At 36.0% G+C, this 21,970-nt stretch overlaps 1 protein-coding gene across 1 annotated transcript in view; it reads left to right on the top strand.

The window, feature by feature from the left end:
* The window catches only part of SLIT2 (slit guidance ligand 2), a 282,933-nt gene extending 263,988 nt beyond the window's left edge, over positions 1–18,945 (top strand). Inside the window, exons 35-39 of the mRNA XM_009279136.1 lie at positions 95–225; positions 7,443–7,597; positions 12,838–13,126; positions 17,401–17,612; positions 18,704–18,945. Of these exons, the coding sequence (XP_009277411.1) occupies positions 95–225; positions 7,443–7,597; positions 12,838–13,126; positions 17,401–17,612; positions 18,704–18,945 (1,029 nt within the window). The remainder of the gene's footprint in view (positions 1–94; positions 226–7,442; positions 7,598–12,837; positions 13,127–17,400; positions 17,613–18,703) is intronic.
* The last annotated feature ends 3,025 nt before the right edge of the window (positions 18,946–21,970 follow it).

Genomic DNA, 21,970 nt, shown 5'->3' on the forward strand with positions numbered 1-21,970 from the left:
GACTATGGCAGTAAATTCAGAGATTCACTTAATACAGCATTTTGATTTCATATTTGTTTTTAGTTCTTTCTAAGTGTTTCTTTCTTTTAACTAGATTGCCACAGATGAAGACAGTGGAATCCTGCTCTACAAAGGCGATAAAGATCATATAGCAGTAGAGCTGTACCGGGGTAGAGTGAGGGTCAGTTATGACACAGGATCTTATCCAGCCTCTGCTATTTACAGGTGAACCCAGATGAAACAAATTTCTAACTGAAACAAAACATTAATTCCTTATGTTAAAGTCACATTTTTGAATAGATGGTTAAAAGAAATATATTCAAATGAATGTATTGTCAGACATTTAAAACCTATTGCCAAAAGACATGATTTGGCTTGGAAAATAACTCTAATGCAGATATGTCAGAAAGATAATATGTTATTTGATCCATTAAAACTGAGTAAGAGTTCGCTTTCAGCAGAATATTTATACATTTGTGTAAAGCTCACATGTGGAAGTGGAGTTTTTTCCATGATGTTACTGCCAAATAATTTCCTAGTGTGCAGGGTAAAGTGCAGAACTATACTGCATAAGCAGAAATGAAATGGAAGTTACTCTTCTGTGTTAGGCAGTCGTATAATGTGGGACTTTTCCCTGGCAAGTAAAGAGAGAGTGAAAACCCTGATTCTGAAAAAAGGCACTACCCTTGAAAAAGAAATGTTTTTTGCTTCCAAAGTCATTAAGAGACAGAATCCACATCTGCTTCTGGAGCATAATTTTTAAGGTTTTTTTAAAGTCAAATTTCTCTGGTTCTCTGAAAAATTACCACCTGAATTTCCAGGGAGGTTTTATGTAACTTTTCAAGAGTTTGCAGACAGACATTGCAAGAGTGAGCAAAAAGACAACAGGCATCACTTCTTGGCCTTGATTGCCCTATTGTTGCTACAAATACATGCAGAAGTAAAGCGGAAGTATTAAATGGGTTTTCCTTGAATCTTCTTTTTGCTGTATTTACACTTTTGTGTTGTAAAATTATATCTAGTCTATATTTACTTGCTGGAGTTCGTAGCAGCTGACATTGTTCTGCATTCTATTAGGAACATTTCATTGAAAATAAATGATTTTTAGAAATTATTGCACTCAAATGGCAATATAAAATCAAAAGCTTAAGTTTATATAGCAGGGAAACAATGCTAAACTTTGTTAGGTAATAAGACCAAGGGAACTGTGGTTTTAGTAGATTACTAAGAGCATTCCACGGAAAAAAAAATCATTCCTATAAAATACAATATAAAGTTCTTTAGTAAAAACATAGCCTTTTACAATAAGCATCTTAAGGTTGCTTTTATTTTCTGATGCAATATGTATTTCATAAGGTTTTTTTACAATTCCATGAAATGGTTTAACATGTGGAAATAGTATATGTATTTTAATTGTATAAATTTTCAAATATTAAAAATAGGATTTGACTTTACAGGGGATTGATGTATTTAACACAAATCTAAAATTGCATGAAACATTCACTTTTCTCCATGACTACAATTCAAAATAAGATTGTTTTTCTTTTCTATCTGGGATAGTGCTAAAGAAGTTTAGATTGTTTTGTCAGGAGTTTAATTATTTTTGTTGATTTTTATTTTGACAGGTACAGCTGTCTGAGAATAGGAAGCAATAGGAATCAGGATCATATGTAATTTCAAGTTATTTTCACTCCCATTTGTTTAATCTATCGAGAATAGAATGTTTCTTCCCATTCAAAACATATATTTCCTTCTCATCAATTTAACACTTTCTCCAGTATTACTGGAATGTGATATATAGTGGTAATTCACACTTGTCCATTTTAGTTTTCTAGAAAAAGATTGGAAAACAATACTCACACAGGTAAAATTAAAAACCATAAATGTAGAAGGGATTAATAACAAAGTAATCAATTAACAAACAGTCCCAATTAGGTTAGTGTTACAGAACAATTAGAAGCATCTCCCCTACATAGTTGATCAGCTGTTTTGAATTATGTGACAAGTGGAGAATGCAGGCACGGTGAAGAAAGGGATGGGAAAGTAGTGAAGTCTTACAAGGTGACATGGTTGTTTAGTGAAGCAGATACACACTTGTATATTATTATATATTCATTTCAAATAAGCCTGATGGTGAGTTTCTAGGAGATATTTGAAAATTGTCATGTAATGGTACTGAGATCAACTGTAATGAAGTCTTTTGCCCTTGAGGGAAGTACATATGTTGGAAGCCATGTATACATTCCCACATTTGTATATATGTTTGTGCATCTAGTGATCACTGTACAAATTAGATATTACTTAATTTCTATTTCAGGTTCTAAAAAGGAGTACGTTGTAGCACAGGACCTTTTACACATTAGACTCTAATCCCTTCATCCTTTCCAACCTGTTCCTGGTTTTCTAACTTTTGTTTCCAGCAATCCCTGTTTCCAGTTCTTACTGTTTTACCTTCCTAGGATCTTTGTGACATTTCCTGCCCCTTTTCAGCTCTTTACCTTCTTTTCACCCATTCATTGCATGTTCTCTTTCTGTACCTTTGTTACCTATTAAAGCTGTGTCCTGTCATGTTTCCTGTCCTTCTTTCAGTCCCTCCCTTTGGTTTCTTTCCTCCCTTCCCTCCCTTCATTTTTTTCTAAGCCAGCTAGATCTGATCATCTTTGCTCAAAAACTGCTCACAGACATAATCTACATTAACCTACTGATTCACTTCTCCTCTCTATTTTGTCTTTCTCAGTCTCCTCATTGACTCAATTTTCAGTCCTGTTTTCCTTACAATCCACTACCATCCATTACTCTGATTCTTGCTTTATTCCAGCTGTTTCTTGTCCAGTCCTACCTCTTTCTCTTCTTTCTCTGTAGGCCTAATTTTTTCTTCTTCTGAATGAGAACCACACAGTTTCTTTCTCTGTCCATGTAACCTTGATCTAGCTAAGGCAATACCTTCTCTTTGAATGGGCTGGCAGGCCCAGATCCAGCAAGTACTACTGCAGCCCAAAAGTACAGCTGGAGGGAAGGTGCCAATCATCTGTGTGTTGAAATATAGCCAGCATGGACAAAGAATTTGGGGATCTAGCCCTCCAGTTTCTGCAGACTTCCACGTTTTCAATATTTTAACACCTTGCCTCAGTGGATTTTCAGAAAGATGACAAATGGATAGACATGGTGCCAGCCCACTGCCAAATGTCATGACCTGCAAAACAAGGTTAATAGAAGCATAAGAGATAGGAGTGTGTTCCCTTCAGTTTGGGAAACTATCTGGTCTGTTTAGAAAAATAAAAATCAGTTTCAAGCACAATTCAGTATGGAAAATTTTAGAAGAAACAGTTGAAGTTTACCAAAATTATAAATAGCTAAAATAATATTGTGAAATGGTGTCATGGGTTAACCCCGGTAGGCAGCTAAGTGCCACACAGCCGCTCACTCACCTCCCCTTCCACCCCCAGTGGGACAGGGGAAGAGAAAAGGAAGAGTAAAAGTCAGAAAAATCATGGGTTGAGATAAAAATAGTTTAATAACCAAAGGAAAAGTGGAGGAGGAAAGAAAGAAAACAAAGCAAGACAAGTGCTGCAATTGCAATCACCCACCATCTCCCATGGGTAGGCTGATGCTTAGACAGTTCCCAAGCAGAAGATGGCTAACCTACCTAAACACCCCCTCCTCTCCCTTTTACTGCTGAGCATGACATTATGTGGCATGGAATATCTTTTTGGTTAGTTTGGGTCATCTGCCTGGTTGTGTCCCCTCCTAACCTCATGCACGCCCCTAATCTATTCACTGGCGGGGCAGAGTGAGAAACAGAGAAGACCTTAACACAGTGCAAATATGATTCAGCAACAGCTAAAACATTAGTGCGTTATCAGCATTGTTGTGGTCACAAACACAGCACCATATCAGCTCTTATGAAGAACATTAACTCCATCCCAGCCAGACCCAGTTCAAATAGGTAATGAATTATAAAAGAAAACAAGTTAATGTATTATGTTTTATCAGAGAGATATGAAGAAGACAAAGAACAACGAGGTTTAAGAACGATTTGGTAACAGGGTAGATAGTTTGCAAACTAAGATGAGAAGTTGCTTACAGTGAGAAGGACAGAAAGGAAATTTAAAAACTGATAAGTTTATCAAGAGATTTACAGATTTCATTAAGGAAGTGAAGATTCATGGATAGTATAGGAAAAAGAATAAGACAAGTCATACTCCACTGAACAATGATGAGATGCCTGAAACAGGCGAAAATAAAAAAACAGCCAATAGAGAGATTCAAATAGAAGTTTTATAATATAAATGGCAGTCAAGAAATGGTGTGTTGAATAGGAATCAAAGGGGAGCTGTAAAGCCTACAGAGGTGCTTGCAGTAGCAACAAAACAAAGTTACAAACAGATGATTTAATCATGATAAATATGGAGAATCAACAATAACAGCAGTTAGCTGTGTAGAGTGAATAAGAACTGATTTACCAATGGGAATTGACTGCAGAAAGAGCCATCATCCCAAAAGCACTCATCAGTCAATGAGTAACAAAATGAGATGACGGCAGTGCCGAGACTAATAAAGAAAATTAATTCATTGGAGATGGTTATTTGGGGAAAGTTGATCCACTTGGGTTTTGTTCTGTCTGGATGTCCATTTTTAAATGTTAAATGGATTTTACACAAAAAAACCAAAAACCTTTTCATTCTGTAAACTAGTTTTCATCATATATTTATTGGAAATATGGGAATATTTCTTCCCAAATCTTTATTCTTCTACAGAGTTCCAGAAGCTTTAAATCAGTTTTTCTTACAGCTTTTCATTAGGATCTATGCATTCAGCTCTCATTTGTCCAATGGGAAATGGGCTAGAAGTAATGTAAGTGCATTGGCAGGAAATATTGCACAGATATGCCTTGTGTTTATTTCCCCTTTAATTTAAACCACCCTTACCTAGAAGGGCTCCTCTTTCTGCAGTAAATTTTTACCAGTAAAACAGTTTAAACTAGAAGCTTTTAATAATCACTCTTAACAGAGACGCATTCCCTTTATACATTATGTTTTATACATCCCCCAGAATGACCTCTTGCTATAAAAATGCATGTTCTGTGTTGCTCTCGTCCTTTTAAATACTATTGTGTGAAAGGTTAGTAAGTTGTAAAATAACATAACTTTCCTTGGAACAAGAACATTATATGAGGGTTTCTTGCTTACTTAAGTCAAGAAGTCATATGCATTTTGATTTCTTAGCACAACTTTTTTCCCAGATTCATTGAGATGCGTTAAATAAATTAATCCTGGCACTTTTCTTATTGCTTGAACACAGCAAACAAACCTTTTAATACCTTGAATAGACCTTACTCTTTAGGAATGATGAACCCTGACCTTATCCTTCCCCACATGGAACCTGGCAGTCCCCCTCCTGCCCACTCCCAAAAAGTGTTTATTCTGCCTGTGCCTGCTCTGTTGTGTGTTTACACTTTCACACAGAGCTGAGTTTATGTAAAGCATGCATGCTACTATGCAGATCTTTTATCTGTATTGAGCTGAACCTGTCCAAATAGTTAGAGTTGGTAAAAAATAGCTAAGAAGTTATTTAATGTGTCACAGCTGTAAATGACCATGTGAGTGCTTCTGATCTGTTCCAGGGCAAAAGCAGTTAGGTTAATTAAAACATCGCTAAGGATGTTATAAGGTAATTTGCTTGATTTTTGCCTTGAGATTTAGGAAGCTAATCCCTTTCAGCTATGCTGCTTTCTTAATGAGAAGAGCTAACTGACTGTATGACTGTTCAGTCCATTGCAGTCTATCATACAGTTGGTTCATTTAAATAACTTTTTTTTTAAAGGCTTAAGCTCACTTATTTGATGGTGCCCTGAAGCAAATAAAGGCTTTCATGGGAATGGTTATAATGTCTGGTCTCTGGACTACAGCTCATTGTCATAACTTCCATGCAGCCATACATTCAGCTCTTAATTCTCCCGTGGAAAATGGGCTGGAAGTAATGTAAGTACAATGATATATTCAGTCCCAGCATTGAGTAATAATATTCTTCCTTCTCTGACGTACCTAAACTGTGTTCATGTGCAGAGTAGGTACCCTGCACTTAAACATTTGCTGTGTAGATATTGAGGCTGGTAAGTATAGGCAGCCATTTCTTGTACTTAGTAACACGTGTAGGTTTGTCCTTACACAGCATAAGCACCATGCTTGAATCAAGCCTTTTCTGCATGACACCTTTCAGGCATTCTCCTACTAGTGGGTTCATATCTTGTTAGTAAGCAGAAGGAAATGGTACATGTAGGCAAGGAAAAAAAATGATTATGGTATTCACTGTACTAGCCAGAAGCTGAACACACAGAAATTACTGTGCCTAATAAAGATAACAAATTACTTTATTACTAGTGTCAGTGGAGCTGTCTGGACCAATGATGTGATTTTGTCTGGCAGGACTAAGGTTAGATGCAGTTCCATTTTCCATGAAATAGTAGGTTTATGTATCACTGGAGTCAACTCAGGCCTTCAGACTTGCAAAATATGTAAACCCAATACTATGCAACATGTAGGATACACACACGTGTACACACACACATGCATGCACGCACAAATAATATCTTAAAATAACATTAGAATCATAGAATGGTTTAGGTTGGAAAGGACCTTTAACGATCATCTAGTTCCACCCCTCTTGCCGTGGGCAGGGACATCTTCCACTAGATCAGGTTGTGCAAAGCCTCATCCAACCTGACCTTGAACATTTCCAATGGTAGGGCATCCACAACTTCTCTGGCAACCTGTCCCAACCTGTCCCAGTGTTTCACCACCCTCATATTAAAGAATTTCTTCCTTGCATTGTCTTCTTTTACTTTATAGATTCTATCTAATCTAAATCTACCCTCTTTTACTTTAAAATGGTTACCTCTTGTCCTACCACTACATGCCCTGGTAAAAAGTCTCTCTCCATCTTTCTTATAAGCCCTCTTAAAGTATTGAAAGGCCGCAGTAAGGTCTCCCCTGAGCCCTCTCTTCTCCAGGCTGAATGACCCCATCTCTCTCAGCCTTTCTTCATAGAAGAGGTGTTCCAGCCCTCTGATCATTGTTGCAGAAGAACTCCAATTTTTTTTTGTGTTCGCCTTTCTGCCTAGTAAATGTATTTCAACTGATATCTAGAACATCATCTATATTTACACAGTTCATTACTTTATGAGGACAGGAATAACTTTGAATGAAAAAGGGCTATTAATTTACAATACGTATTATTAATAGAGTGTTATTGATGGGTTATTATATTGTATTAGCTCTTAAGCATATATGCATGTCCTTACTTAAAATCTAGCTTTCAGGAGACTGTATTCCGGGAGGAGTTCTGTTCTGATGCTGTATTAACAATTAAAAGGGAAGACGACCAAAAACTGTTCTAACCAGACCGTCAACTGTTTAAAATTAATATTAATGTTTATTTTGCAGTGTGGAAACTATTAATGATGGCAATTTCCACATTGTGGAGCTGCTAGCTATGGATCAGATTCTGTCTTTATCTATCGATGGAGGAAGCCCCAAGATAATTACCAATTTGTCAAAGCAATCCACTCTGAATTTTGATTCTCCACTGTATGTAGGAGGTAAGAGGATCTTACTGCTTCTTACTAACAGTATCATAGCTAATTTACTCTAGTAACATACATTAATAAACACATGGTAAGAGACTCATTCATTGAGATAACACCTTAAGATGAAATTTCAGCAGTTAATCTCAATAGTTTCAGTTTTAACAAATAATACGTCCTCAAACTGCACCTGTTGCTTTTTTATCAGTACGGATATTTGATGCCTACTGTAAAATTCTGTAATTTTCTACTGTTATGGAGTTTTTTATTATACTGAAGAAGTGTGTTTAACATTGTTTAGCTACCTGAAGATGCAGTAATGCCTATTCAGAAAGTGTAGAATGGTAGCATTCTGTTTCGATCATGTTTTACATTTCTATTTCACTCATTACACATATCTGCAGGAAATAATAGCAAGGTATAAAGCCGTGAAGTATAATTTCTGTCTGGAGATCTTATTGCTTAGGGCTGATAGGAGTTAAGACATTAGGTAAGAAGGGAACCTGCTTCACAGTATGTGGCAGGGTTTGGGTTTTTTTGTTTTGTTTTGAGAAGAAAGAATTGTTTCTTTCAGTAAAATTGGTAGTAGGTGATTGTGGAGATAAACTATTTGAAACATTTTTGATCATTTGCTGCAATTTACTCTGTAGAACTATGGATTCAAGCCCACTGTTTTAACCAGCAGTTTCTGTTGAATTTCTGATGGGCCTGCATAACCTTCTGACCTAAAAGAGTCAGAAACTTCAGCCACCACTTTGTGCCTTCTTACTGTCCTTGGTAGCAAGTCTAAGTTCTTAGGGATCAGAGATTCAGCATGGTTTTTAAATACTGCTGATCTTCTACCAGTCTTCATCTTCTACTTAGTTTAACTTTACGCTTTTATAGGAGACATGTAAGGAGTCTCCTTCTGATCTGTTCTTTCTGTAAAAAGAATACCTACGTTCTTTTTCATTTTGTCTAATTCTTAAGAACTGTTTTGTGTCTGAGAATAAGTTTTTAGACTTGAGCATCTTGCCTCCTTGCAAAAAATTATGCTACCAGTAGCACATTCATGAAATGCCTATTTTCTCTAGCAAAGGTGCTATTTATCCTTTTTCTAAATATAAAGAAAAGCTCAGGGTAGCTGCTTAGATTTACCTCTAATGGGAAAGAAAAACAGGAAGCTGCTTTGATTCAGAGCAAGAATAGTCTATTTCTCCTATAAAACCAGTGTAACAAGTGCCTCAGTTACAAGTGATGAGGGGTAAATTGACTTTTGCCTCTGAAAATCCCCATTCTTCCCTTGAAACACTTCAGCTTTTTTGTCAAATCTTTTCAGATTTTGTCATTGCCTCCTTCCATCTAAGATGAGAAGAAGTACAAGATAGAATTCAACATTAGTCATCGCTCCCCATACCAGCAGAGAAAAGAATTAAAATTATCAAATGTATGAGCTGCCTTTAAAATTGCTTCATATCATGAATCTTCAAAGGAGGATTGCCTTGTGGAAGCACATCTGCATTTTTCTATGTGTATCACTTCTGCAGTGTTGTTTACATAGTGTCCTATGCCACATTTTTTGGAAGGAGAGATGATCCTAGATTCTAATAAGACATTGTGTGCTTGCTTACTTATATTGTCAACATCAGTTTGTTATTTAATGACTGCTAAGGCCAATTTTGCCACTCCTTGAAAACTGAGCTTAGTGCAGGATGATCCCCCTGTCTGTTACGGGCACCTCTTAATGAAATGAGGCTAGACTGCCAACTATAAACATTTATTCTGTGCAGTGCTAACACTTACTTGTTGATTTGTGACATGTGGTTCTCCTCCTTGCTTCTTCACCTTGCAGATCTGTGTCTCCATTAGAAGAATCATATTAATCTACATCATCATTTTGAAGTATCAGAAGAAATAAATTTTGAAATAACCTTTTCCTTTAGTGGTTTGAGTCCTAAGAGCAGGAGTCTTTTTCATCCTAGTGCATATTCTTTACAGAAGCCCTGTGTTCCTTCTATTTCTATTCTTCAGAATAGAAGAAATTCCATTTTCATAGAATAGAATGAATTCTATTCATTCTATAGGCTGAGGCTATAGAATGCTCAGGCTCCAAGCAGACAATTATTTCTGCTGTCATAGAAAATTTTGGTCCAAAACATAATGAAAACCATTATTAGAAGCACATTATTACAAAATAAAGCAAAAAACCAGTAGGTTGATATTCAGCGCTTAAACTTTTCTGTTCTTTTTCTACGTTTATATATTTATGATCTTTAAAATTCTTGAGACAATTAACTTTAACTCTTGTATCTTTATATCACCCATCTTTTTGAGAGTCATTCAATTTTTCCTTATCCAACTGTATCTAGAATTTTTAGAGAATTCAATCACACATTTCCATCAGTTAAGAACTCAAATTCTCACTAGGATTTTATGCAGTATTTTTATCTTTGCCAAAGTCTTAGTTTGACACCTATATCATCATGTAGCTTACACTTACTCTTATCACCTTCCTGTTAAAATGGCATTTCTGGTAAGCATCACCTCAGCTGGCAGGATGAAATTCAGACTTGACAGCAAGCCCTTGTATGGTTCTCTCTCTCTCTCTCATTCTCTCTCTCCACACCCCTCCTTTTTCTTTTTGACAAAGTTATTCTTGGGTCACAATATTTGGGTTGTTTCGAAGGGTAATTTAACTTTATTTTTACAGAAAATGGGCTAATCAATTTATACTCTTTTTTTTTTTTAATCTTTTTCCAACTGTATGGCTCTCTTGTGTGGTCAGAATACACACACTAGATATTTTTCAGTCTTTCTATAACAGATTTCAGTAAATCATATTGAAAGCCCATGGCTTTTTGTAAGAAGTCTTAAGGGACAATCTGTTTCTTCTCAAAATCTCTTCAAAGGGGTCACAGACTTCCTTGATACTTCACATTCTTCCCTTAGAAATTAGAGCATATTTTACTAGTTGAGAGTGGCACCTTGTTTCACGGAAGTCCCTATTTCTGAGACAGGTGCTGCTTTTCATTTGTGCCTGCTCTGTTCTACTTTCTGAGACAGGTAGGGCATCAGCTGCTTTTCATTTGTGCCTGCTCTGTTCTGGCAGCTTCTGAATGAGATACTCATTTTGACAGTGTTATTGTATGACTGTTATTTAATAGGGGTCTTACCATTTGCCCTCTTGAGCAGTAATTTTGTAATTTACCTGTAGTCAGGTTCAGTGACCAAAAGCTTAAAGGGGGATGGGAACTATTTTCTTACCTTTCAGAAAATAGAACTGAAATATTTGTCTGCATCATTTCTGTGGTAGTTCTTTCCTAACTGATAAAGAACCTTTATCTAAAAATTATCGAGGAAATATTTCTAAAGAATATGAGCAGCTTTTGCACACACTTTGGCCTTCTACCACTTGGTAACTTGCTAGAAGTAGCAAAAAGTGTATAGGCTAAAAGTTTGTGTATATGCTTGCATTGTGTTTCCAAATGTCTTCCATATTAGAGATCATAGAAAAAAATGCTCTGAATCACATGTGATATACCTCATATTATCTGTTGTGATACGTGCTTATATGGTTCCCAGAAATCATATCTAAATTTCCTGACACTCACAAGTATAACATCTAGTTTAGCATTGCATTGGTGTACTTAGTTTTATGCAGCTTTTATTTTTACAATGGATAAATTCAGTGCATCTATTCTGCTATTAGATACCTCAGGCCATATGCCTGAACATTTGTTGAGTGTTGCTTTCAAGGGAGACATCAGGGTGAAGAGGCCTTGATGACTCTGCCTTGTCCCTGCGTTTTGAGAATATGGCAAATAGTTTTGAGGAAATGGAAACTAATGATTGCAGTCTGAGTCTTTTAATATAATAGTCCCAAGCCTATTTTACTTAACTGGTAAGATCAAAGAAGATTAGGCTCTTCAGCAGTATGGATGCAATATTGTTCATTTCTACAATCACTGAAGCTTAGCACATGAAATTACAATAACCTCTAAATGAAAGGCAGGTCTACTTCATTAGGTTGCATAGCACTTCTGCATTACTCTTAACTGTTCAAAGTAACTGTATAAAACCATTAGAATTACCAGTTTACATGGTTAAGGAGCAACTATGCAGAACATTACCTTTTTCTGTGGTTTATCTTACTAAGTACCAGAATGAAAATTGTTAATTTTGCCTATGAATAAACCTGTGCAGCTTAATAAGCATATTTATTTTCAGGTAAACAGAGCCTTTTCTAGTGCTCAGTACACTTTGATTTCCTTTACTTATTAGTCTCAGGAGGTATTTAGGCAGTTGTGTATTAATTATTTGAATGTAATACCTTAAGGACTAACTAATATAGGCCAATATGTTGGCAACAAGTTAAAAAAAAAAGGCAAAAAAAAAGCAGGGGGTAGGAGTAGAAGAAACTTCATTTTTACAAGGAAACAATGTTTAACAGTAATGTCCCATCTGAATTAGTCTTAAATGATTAACTGACCACAACAGGATAACTGCATTGCATATACCTCCTGCTCCAATTACACCTGTGACAATTATAGACTACAACAGAGGAATTATTCTGAAAATGGTCAACATCAGGGGCATTTGCACTATCTAGAAATATCTACACATAAGTATTTTGATGTTGAATTATTATTATTATTGACTACCTTTGTTTAAAACTGTAATGGCAAACTACGAGTGGCTTTTTTATTAATCTCTTTTTGAGACATGCTGAAAAAAAAAATTTTTGAAAGTAACGGAACCTCCTCCTGTTAAGCGTTTCTTTCCAAGAATTTTCACTAGCAAAATTTCACATTTGAAATGTGTATGCCAGCTCCAAATTGATGAGCTGGTCCTACTACGTTCTTCTGGATTTGAGTATCTTAGCAGCTTACAAAAAAATCATGTATCAACTTCTAAATTTCAACAACTTTTGTTTTTCCAAGATTCAGAAACTGTGTACTGTCCTGGACTTAATTGCACTAGGTCAAAAACAGGCATGTATCTGAACCTTTTCACAGCTGTGAGCTTCCTGTATGAAGTCCTATATATATCTCTTTAGCTGGACCTAGAGACTCAGGGGTCTGGAGCTGGTTTACATGCATGCTTGACAACCAGGACAATTTCCAAATACTAGATCATTGCTCATGGTTATAGGCTGAATATCTAAGAATAATTAATTAGGAAGAAATATTTCTTTTAAAACGTTTAAAAATGGGGAAAATGGTATAGAAAATTGTACCAAAGATTACACTGATTATTTGCCATTATTAATTTCCTAGGCATGCCTGTGAAAAATAACATAGCAGCTTTACGCCAATCTCCAGGACAGAATGGCACCAGCTTCCATGGTTGCATCCGTAATCTGTATATCAACAGCGAACTCCAGGACTTCAGAAATGTGCCACTGCAAGTGGGAATTCTGCCAGGTTGCGAGCCTTGTCATAAGAAAGTTTGTGTGCATGGAACATGCCATGCTACCAGCCAGTCAGGCTTTTCCTGTGAGTGTGAAGGAGGATGGACTGGACCCCTCTGTGATCAACAAACTAATGATCCATGTCTTGGAAATAAGTATGTCCTTCCTCAAGACAGAACAGTAGTATAATATGCATATAAGTCTCCTGTTATATATATTTTTTTCATAAAAGTTCACACTTTTTTCAGCAAGAAAGAAAATATCCTGGGCATGTGAAAGTGAAAACAGCATCCAGGTTACAGTCTATTCTTTCCATAAACTTAATGAGGAAGAGTCCCCAGTTTAGGGGAGCAGATACACACATCTTACTGTAGTTCTGCCTAAAGCCTGGGATATGCTCCTATATAGTTCTGTGTGGGCTACTTCTGGAACGAGTTACACCAATGCAAGTGTTGGTATGACATTTGGTACAAAAATCATTTAGAAGAACTTGCAAATAAAAAAAAAAAATCTATTTTCTTATTTATAATTGTATAGAATGAGGAAATACAATTATTATTATTATTCTCTAATGTGTTTTAAAAACTTGATACAATAGATATAGCTAATGTTTTTATATTTTTATATTTTCACAGTACCCCAGGTTTTAACAGGAAAATAGATTTCTACCTTTATGGTAAACTTCTGTTCAAGTCCACGTGTGCTAATTCTTTTTGCTGATTTGACTAGAACATTTTAGGTTGGGCATTTTATGTATGTTTATAGAGAGGATCATGTATATATATGTGTAGAGAGAGAGCAAAAGATATGTATATGTGTATATGAGAGTATAGATATCTATGCATATTCATCTTTTAAATTTACTATAGAGACGGATTCAGTTTTTTGGCTCATGGTCTCCCAGCACAAGAAGATCAGAAACTTCAGAAGTTCAAAGTTCTTCAGGATTTATTGGTCATGGGCAACAAGATGTCATTCTTGTCATTTGTACCACTGTCCTTACAACAGTTTGGCAAACATATCTTCTTTTTTTTTTTTTTTTTTTTTTTTTTTTTTGTAAAGTAAGCGTGCTTGAGTCTTTTGGCTGCTGATTTTTTCAGAGCTGTGGCCTATATAACTTTTGACTTTTGAGGATCAGTGGCCTGAGTTTGCTAAGAGATTCTAAGAAGACGATTTTCAACTCCCATATAAAATGATGTTTAAGTGATGAGAGTCTGACCCTTTAAAGCTTTATACACCAGTTAGCATGCTTTACAATGCAGTTAGTGTTGTTTACATTGCTTATGGACTCTTTCAGTACTATTAAGTTTTGCACTCTTCCCAAAGCCACAGCAGTGAATTTGTGAGGCATATCATTATAGCACTTCATTGTTTATGGGTCTTTTTTTTACCCTGTCCTCTTTCACAGTAACTTAAGAGATAAAGAAAGGAAGTCACAGCGGGTTAAAAAATACAAATGTGATGTCTATCACATCCATTTTATATTTTAGGAGTCAAAAATAACGTGGAACTGTAACCATCAAGTTCTATAATAAGAAAACCCAAAGAATTTATTTGAAGTGTCCTTGAAAAATTAGATTCTGTGTAGGTTCTTATAACTATACACATCAGCACCCAAACTGCATGCTTTTTGCAGTAAATTACAAAATGTGGCAAGTGTCAGATACAGGCAGTATCAAGGATAGAATTAAGTGACGACAACATTAGTATTTTGTTAGCTCTTGAAAGTATTGGGTTTGTTTCAGCTGTATACAGTGCTGTGAGCTTTTAGGAGAGAAAACCAAACCAAATTTTTTTATTTGGAGTGAAGGAGGGTTTTGTTCTTTAGTTCCTGGGGAATTTGATTCTGTATTTCTTGATTCACGTCTAAATCCTGTCTATTGAATAGATGCATTTTGTCTGTCTAATACAGTATAACATTCCACTTTATCTGAGAAACAGACTTGTCACTATGATCTCTGTTTCGAAAATGTAGGGGATCTTTTAGAGATCCCTGCACACCATGAAAAGGCTTAAGGCTTAGATTTCTTTTGCCTAAATCTAGGTGCTTGACTTAGGAACATAGTGACCAAAGTTTGCTCTATAGTCAGTAAAGGAACAAACACATTTCTAAAGAGTAAATTAGACCTCAAGTGGTCTAATCACCCTTTGGATAAGCTCGTTTCTCTCCGTGACTGTGTGGGGAGCTTATGGCAATTATACATCTAACTTGGGTGCCTGACATAGGTACCTAAAATTAGATAAGATGAAACTGTGCCCGAGAGTTTGCACTTAGCTTGATGTTCCTTTCAGTACAGTCTGACGATGAAATTCAGGGCTTCAAAGAACAGGTGGAAGCAAAAGTATGAGAGTTGGCATTAGCTAAGATTTAATCATCTTCTAAGTCAAGCCGAACTTTACCAAAGATCCTGACACAGATTGCTTTGATATCTAAAACAGCCTGTATAGAATACAACATGATGTCAGTGTCACCTGAGTAACTTCATACGTCAGATGTCCTAAAAGTGGTTGTTTTGTAAATGGTGAACAGATCAAATGCTAAACATAATGAAAACTAAACAAAAGCTATCTGCCTTGTGATACTGCCTAAGCCTTCAATTTTGAGTTGCTTAATCTAACAGTCTTGGAATATCAGACTTCAACCACAGGAACAATTTGGAATTTTTTAGGGAACATAGTTGCTTCAAAAGTACAGACTCTTGCATAATAGGGAAGTTGGAGGTGCTTAAGCTATTAGTTAAGTTTTATATTTGCAGTTTTTAATCCCAAACTGGATATGTGAATGGAGGCTATGTGTTGTGCCTTCCATTTAAATATCCTGTGATGAGAATGACTTCCCACACTCTTTTTCCTCCAAGTTACACCATGTCTAAAGCACTTGCACAGAATTAAGGGTACAGATGCAGAATTGTAATGTAGATTTCACTGATGAGTGGAACTTGTTGATATTTATAAACAGAAACAGTTATAAATAGTTAATGCAAGTTTGTCGAAGTTAAAAGGTGTTGTGTATTCTTTTCAATTTTACCAGATTTCTTTCTGTACTGAAGGAGTACAAAGCAAAAAGTTTCCAGAAATACAAACTATGTTATCTAAAAAATTTCAAAATGAGATGTTGTTCTTAACATTTCAATTTCTATGAGATGCAATTTATATGAATTTTTGCCATCTTCAAATTGAAGCAAAGGATTTTGTTTCAGATCAAATGGAATTTTTTTAATTTAACTGCCGCCTACTAAGGAGGTTGTGGGCTCAGGGATCTTACAATATAGAGAGGAAAAACATTAGAGGGGAGAAACATTAGGGAGGGTGACTGTGACTGTGACCTTGAATGTCAGGATTGCATTCCTCCCTACAGAGGAATCTTCACTGTGGTCTCCCGAGGAAACAGTATGCAAATAGAAAACTTGTGTACCAGGACAACAGTTAAAGAAAATAATATTATTTCTAGGAAGAAAGTTATTGACCCTGTTCCACCAAATGAACAAAGGGAAGTGATTTTATTCCAAGTCATTGGTGATGTTTTCAGAATATGAATTCCCCTAATCTTCAGCTTACGCTTAGGAACAGGTAATTAAACATCCTCCTTTTGGGAAACGCCACCTTTCTCTCAAGAGAACGTATGTGTTCCCATACTGTACATCAGAAGTTAGCGGATGCAGCAGATGAGTTAATCACAGCCTTTTTTGTCTAACAACAAGATCTGAGCCTGCCACAAATGTTTACCAAAGCTCAACCGGGAGAGTAGCTAGTTTAATCACTTGGGTGAGACTTGATAATATGCAACCTCATCTAGTGTGAGCTTCTGCGTGAGTACTAGATGAGTGCTGTTGGCTTTCAGTGAACACCTGCCTCATACATTATATGACCACGCTACTGGCAGTTGGCAATGCAGACTAATGTATTTGACAGGGGAGCATGTGTTCCGCTTTGAAACTGCCATTGCTGGGTCAGAAGAGTTTCAGTTAGGAAGTGCCTGACCTGTCTTTGTGCTGGGAGCCCCATACTTCATGAGTGACAATACGTTTTTTTAAATGATACAGGAACCAGAATTTCAGGTGAGTATCCTTTTTCTCTACTTAATTCTAGTGGATTATATTTGGGCTTGATCTTTCTGTGTTCTTTTCAAAAGCATGCTGAAAGTTTAGGTAGCCAGGAAATGTTGGTGTTAATAACTGTGGCCTGTAAAAGTCTTCCATAACACATCTACAGTGGCTGTTTTCTGGTGAGACAGTTCTGCACTGCAGCTTGTTTTGTGTAAACCTGCATACCAATTATAAACCACTTCACTGCATCTCACTGAAAAAGTCCATTAGAAACAAAAGCAATTTCTTCTGAGTACAGTCCAAAGTATTTGTAGTTAATGTTGCTTAGCCTGAACTTTGATGAATAATTTATTTTTATTCTCTTGGGCTTGTTTCCCCTGTAGATGTGTGCATGGTACCTGCTTGCCGATCAATGCGTTTTCATACAGTTGTAAATGCCTGCAGGGACATGGGGGAGTCCTCTGTGATGAAGAGGAAATGCTGTTTAACCCCTGCCAATCCGTCAGGTGTAAACATGGCAAATGCAGGCTTTCAGGACTTGGGAAACCATATTGCGAATGCAGCAGCGGATACACGGGGGACAGCTGTGATAAAGGTAAAAAAAAAATGAAAAATCATGTTGTTGTTTTGGTCTTAGAAAAGAGGTTTTTTTATTAAAACATGACCAGCCAAAAACATTACCAACTTTTTTTTCCCCACAATACACACATTTGTTGCTTTTTTTTTTTACCATAAGAATTTATCTCGGTGAGAGAAAAAAATCAAACTTTTCCCATGAATTTGTTTACATTTTGAGGATTTTTTCATCAAATGTTTTGCTGTGAAAACATTTCTCTTTTTTGCCTTTATTCAGAAACACATTTTTACTATATTTAACTATTACCTTTTACCTGCTGTATCTTTCTGTATTTATTGTTTCTCTGCCTTCTGCAACTGAGAAGCCAAATCCAATGATTCTGCTCCTAGTTTTATCACAAACTCTACTTTTGACCTCTCAGCTTCAACTGATTTATCACAGCGAATTATGCAGGTGAGATGGATGAAAACAGGATGACTTTTCCCCCTACCTTTTTCTTTTTCCTTTGTCTATCAAAGCTCTCCCTCTCCCTCTCTTTCCCTTACCCCAGATGGCATTTATTTTGTATTGTACATAGATGTGAATAGAATAGAAGAATATGGTTGTAGAACTTTTAACAGATGTCTCATTTTTAGCTGGTTTTATACCTCAGTAATTTATGAAGTTAGTGGAATGTAACTTGTATTAAATAACAGTTTGAATAATATTAAACTCCAGGTCTAATAAATTAAATTGCATGCTCTCTGAAACATTTCCCTATGGTAAATAGAACCAGCTGCAAGCAATGTAGGAACAGAAGATGTGTATTTTTATAAAAGAGGAAAAGATTTAAGCTTCCAATTTTCTTGTCATTGTAATAGCTTTGTATTTATGGTTTACATATACATAATATAAACTTTACTGAAAATAGGAGGTAAAGGAAATAAAACTCAGCATTAATCAAATTGCGTTTGGTAGAACCACTAGTTTCCAATATACAGTCTGAGTCAAACTTTAAAATATCAATCCCAACTGCAATTAGAATCACAGCATCTTCCTTAGCAATGTCAACCATTCTTTGACCTGTGTCTCAGAAGTGTGTCTCTTATTTTAAATGATGTTTTCTACAGAAATCTCTTGTCGAGGGGAACGAATCCGAGATTACTACCAAAAGCAGCAAGGGTATGCTGCGTGCCAGACGACCAAGAAGGTATCGAGACTAGAATGTAAAGGAGGATGTTCAACCGGGCAGTGCTGTGGACCACTGAGGAGCAAGAGACGGAAATACTCTTTTGAATGCACTGACGGGTCATCATTTGTGGACGAGGTTGAAAAAGTGGTGAAGTGTGGCTGTACAAATTGTCCCTCCTAAGTGTCCCTGTCACACTTGTCTTTTGAAAATGTTGTATACTTATTGACCGTGTCGGACTAATTAATGCTTCATAGTGGAAATATTTGAAATATATTGTAAAATACAGAACAGACTTATTTTTATTATGAGAATAAAGACTTTTTCTTCATTTGAAAAAAGATTCAAGTGCTTGAACTGAGACTTCTCATAGCCAAGAGGAGCTTTGAAGAAAAAAAAAAAGACCTAGTAACATTGCAACAAAGATGGGAAACTTTAACTGCTTTAACGTGGATTCTTCTTTATAACGTGCTGAAGATAGACTGACACTATACACATGTGACTTTCAACTTAACAGCTCAGAGATGAAATATTGACCAGAACACGAGGCTTGTTTTTTCACTTTCGTATCAGTATATTTTATTGTCTTGACAGACCATACCAATCACTTACCTATGGATGAGGAAGCATTATGAGTGAAAAGAATCAGATTATACAGAAATAACAATTGTATGAAATACATTTTATCTTTTGGAATTATTAAGCATCTTGAGAAGATGGAGTCCCATTTAATGGATGGGAAATGGGAGATATGAGAATATACTATAATCCTGAAATCTCCTGATGATGTATACTTTTATGTCAGCATGTTAGCAAAAGAAGCATAAAAAAGTGTTTATCTGCCCTTTTCCAGTATTAATTTTTTGTAATATAAATGTTTTGGGGATGATAAAAATAGATTATTGATGGATAAATTAGTAATAATATGGATTTCTGTTTCTATGAGTTCTAAACAACTCTATACAGTATTCGGTTTCATTGAGAAGTATTTATTGTATCAAAGTACATTGTACTTAACCCTTTTAGGCCATCCCTTTTACTGTTTTTCAATGCTTTAATATATATTAATTTATATTTGTCCCAGTATTTTTGTAATTTTTTTTTTTTTTAAAAGGACTTAAAGATCAGGATTTTTTGCAATAGAACTAACGTAGCATGTCGTCTTGGGGTAAATGTTTTCGGTCTGTTTTTTCCTCCCCTTCCCCCTTCCTTTTGCTTTTCCTTAGAATCTGACCACTTGGTGTCACTGAATCTGAAAGTGATGACAATCTGCAGTTTTCACATACAGCAGATATTCAGGACACCTTCCAAGAACCTGTAATGTATGACAGAAAATGTCTTTACACTAGGTGGCAATTGTAGAGAAGTTAATTTTCCCTATATACAGTACTTACAGAAAATAAGATGGCGTGTAAAATATGACATTAGAAGGTAGATCTTTATAAATTAATATTCCCATAAAGCTCTTTACCTTTTTTATAAAAAAGAAAAAAAGGCTGTGCTATCAAGAACTGTGACTTTCCCCAAATAATAAAACTACTTTACTGCCCTAATGTTCCCCATGTTAACATGTTGCTGCTAAATTATAATGTAAAATTGGTAATCAATAGTGGGTTGTGTTCTTCTTTCAGTAAAACCCAGGGTACCCTGTAAAAATGCAGATGTTTTTCAATTTTATTTTGTTATTTTTTTTACAAAAAAAGTTAGATGTACATGTGTAATGCAGTGTGCTTTGTCTTATTTGGACTGATATCAGTAATGCTACTGATGTTTGTAAATTAAACAGATATTTACTTCATTAACAGCTTTTATTTGTATTCTTCTGAGAAGTTTAAATTGTCTAACAGCCTTTAATTAAACATCTGTAGTTGCAAAGAATATTTGGTAAAAAACAGAATAAAACCCAACCCCAGATCTAGTGTATTCATTGCTGAAAATCTGAAGAAGGAATTAACTTGGGATTATTACACCTACAGGCAGTGACATCTAAAAATGTCAGTTCATTACCAACAAAGCTGAACTCGTACTAAAATTAACAAAAGACTTATAAATAAAGTACACTGCATGAAAAGGCAAACTGAGTCTATCCTAATACTTTACTGGTTATACAAATGGCAAGTTGACAGTTCTTTTAGCAAGTAATTTGATTCGTCAGAGGGATTCATTTTCACTCATGTTGGACTAAGTATTTTAAATTTAAGCAATCGGATGGGATGATACTTAACCAGGCTTCTCTTCTGTAATATAATTTTGGCAGATACTTCTGTATTTATCTTACTTAGTCTACTTTAGAATTTGTCTCAATATCCAATGAAACAGCCTTTGGCATGAGGCCTTCTTTGCAGTTTCTATGATTTCTAAATAATCTTCTGTAAATAGGGGTAGCATTGAGGAAGAAGAAGCCATTTTTGCGTAACAGTACTTACAGAGCATTCTTGGATAAACAGTATTATTTTTCTGGGTATGATCAAATATCTGTACCAAGCATCTGGAGTTGGACTGCTTTCTGTCCTCATACTGACAGAGAAAGAGAAACTGCAGTGGTATTCAAGCGATGCTAGCAGCTACTGGTGATCCTGAGGCCATCAAGACAGGGACTTTCTGTGGTCTCTAAGCAGAACCAAACAAAAACGTAAGAATAAAATAAAAATAAAAAAAAACCAACTCAACAAACAACTTTGGCACCTACCCCTCTGGAGGAATATAAGGCACCTACATCAAACAGTGACTCAGCTCACCTTAGAAACCTGAGCAGCCCTGTATTCTCACCACTGAAAGTCCTTAAGCATCAACAAGGTGTGCCACTGTGTGTGACAAGAGAGAATTTTCTCAGTGGGATGGGTCACCCCGACACCCTTCTCATGCCTAAATCAAGTTTATTGTAATATTGCTATAACAGGCTGCCTTGTACCTGTATTCCCCAAAAGGGAAACGGGGGTCTGAGGGAACTGTAGCTATAGGCACAGCTAACACAGTGGAGAGTTTAGTTCAGTGCAGAACACTCCAGACACATAGGTTTTCATTCAAAAACATAAGTTATGCAGCTTTTAACACGGTGCTCAGGGATTAGGTTTCTCTCCTAGGGTCTGCTGCCTGCTATAGGAATCGCTCTCATACAGTCTGCTTTTAATGTATTGAATAAAATGCATAAACAGCATTGGGTCTGAAGGATACGACTCAGTACAGTGACCAAGTTCCTCACTTCAAG

Source organism: Aptenodytes forsteri, unplaced genomic scaffold (genome assembly GCF_000699145.1).
Source record: "Aptenodytes forsteri isolate BGI_AS27 unplaced genomic scaffold, ASM69914v1 Scaffold242, whole genome shotgun sequence".
Taxonomy (NCBI): domain Eukaryota; kingdom Metazoa; phylum Chordata; class Aves; order Sphenisciformes; family Spheniscidae; genus Aptenodytes; species Aptenodytes forsteri.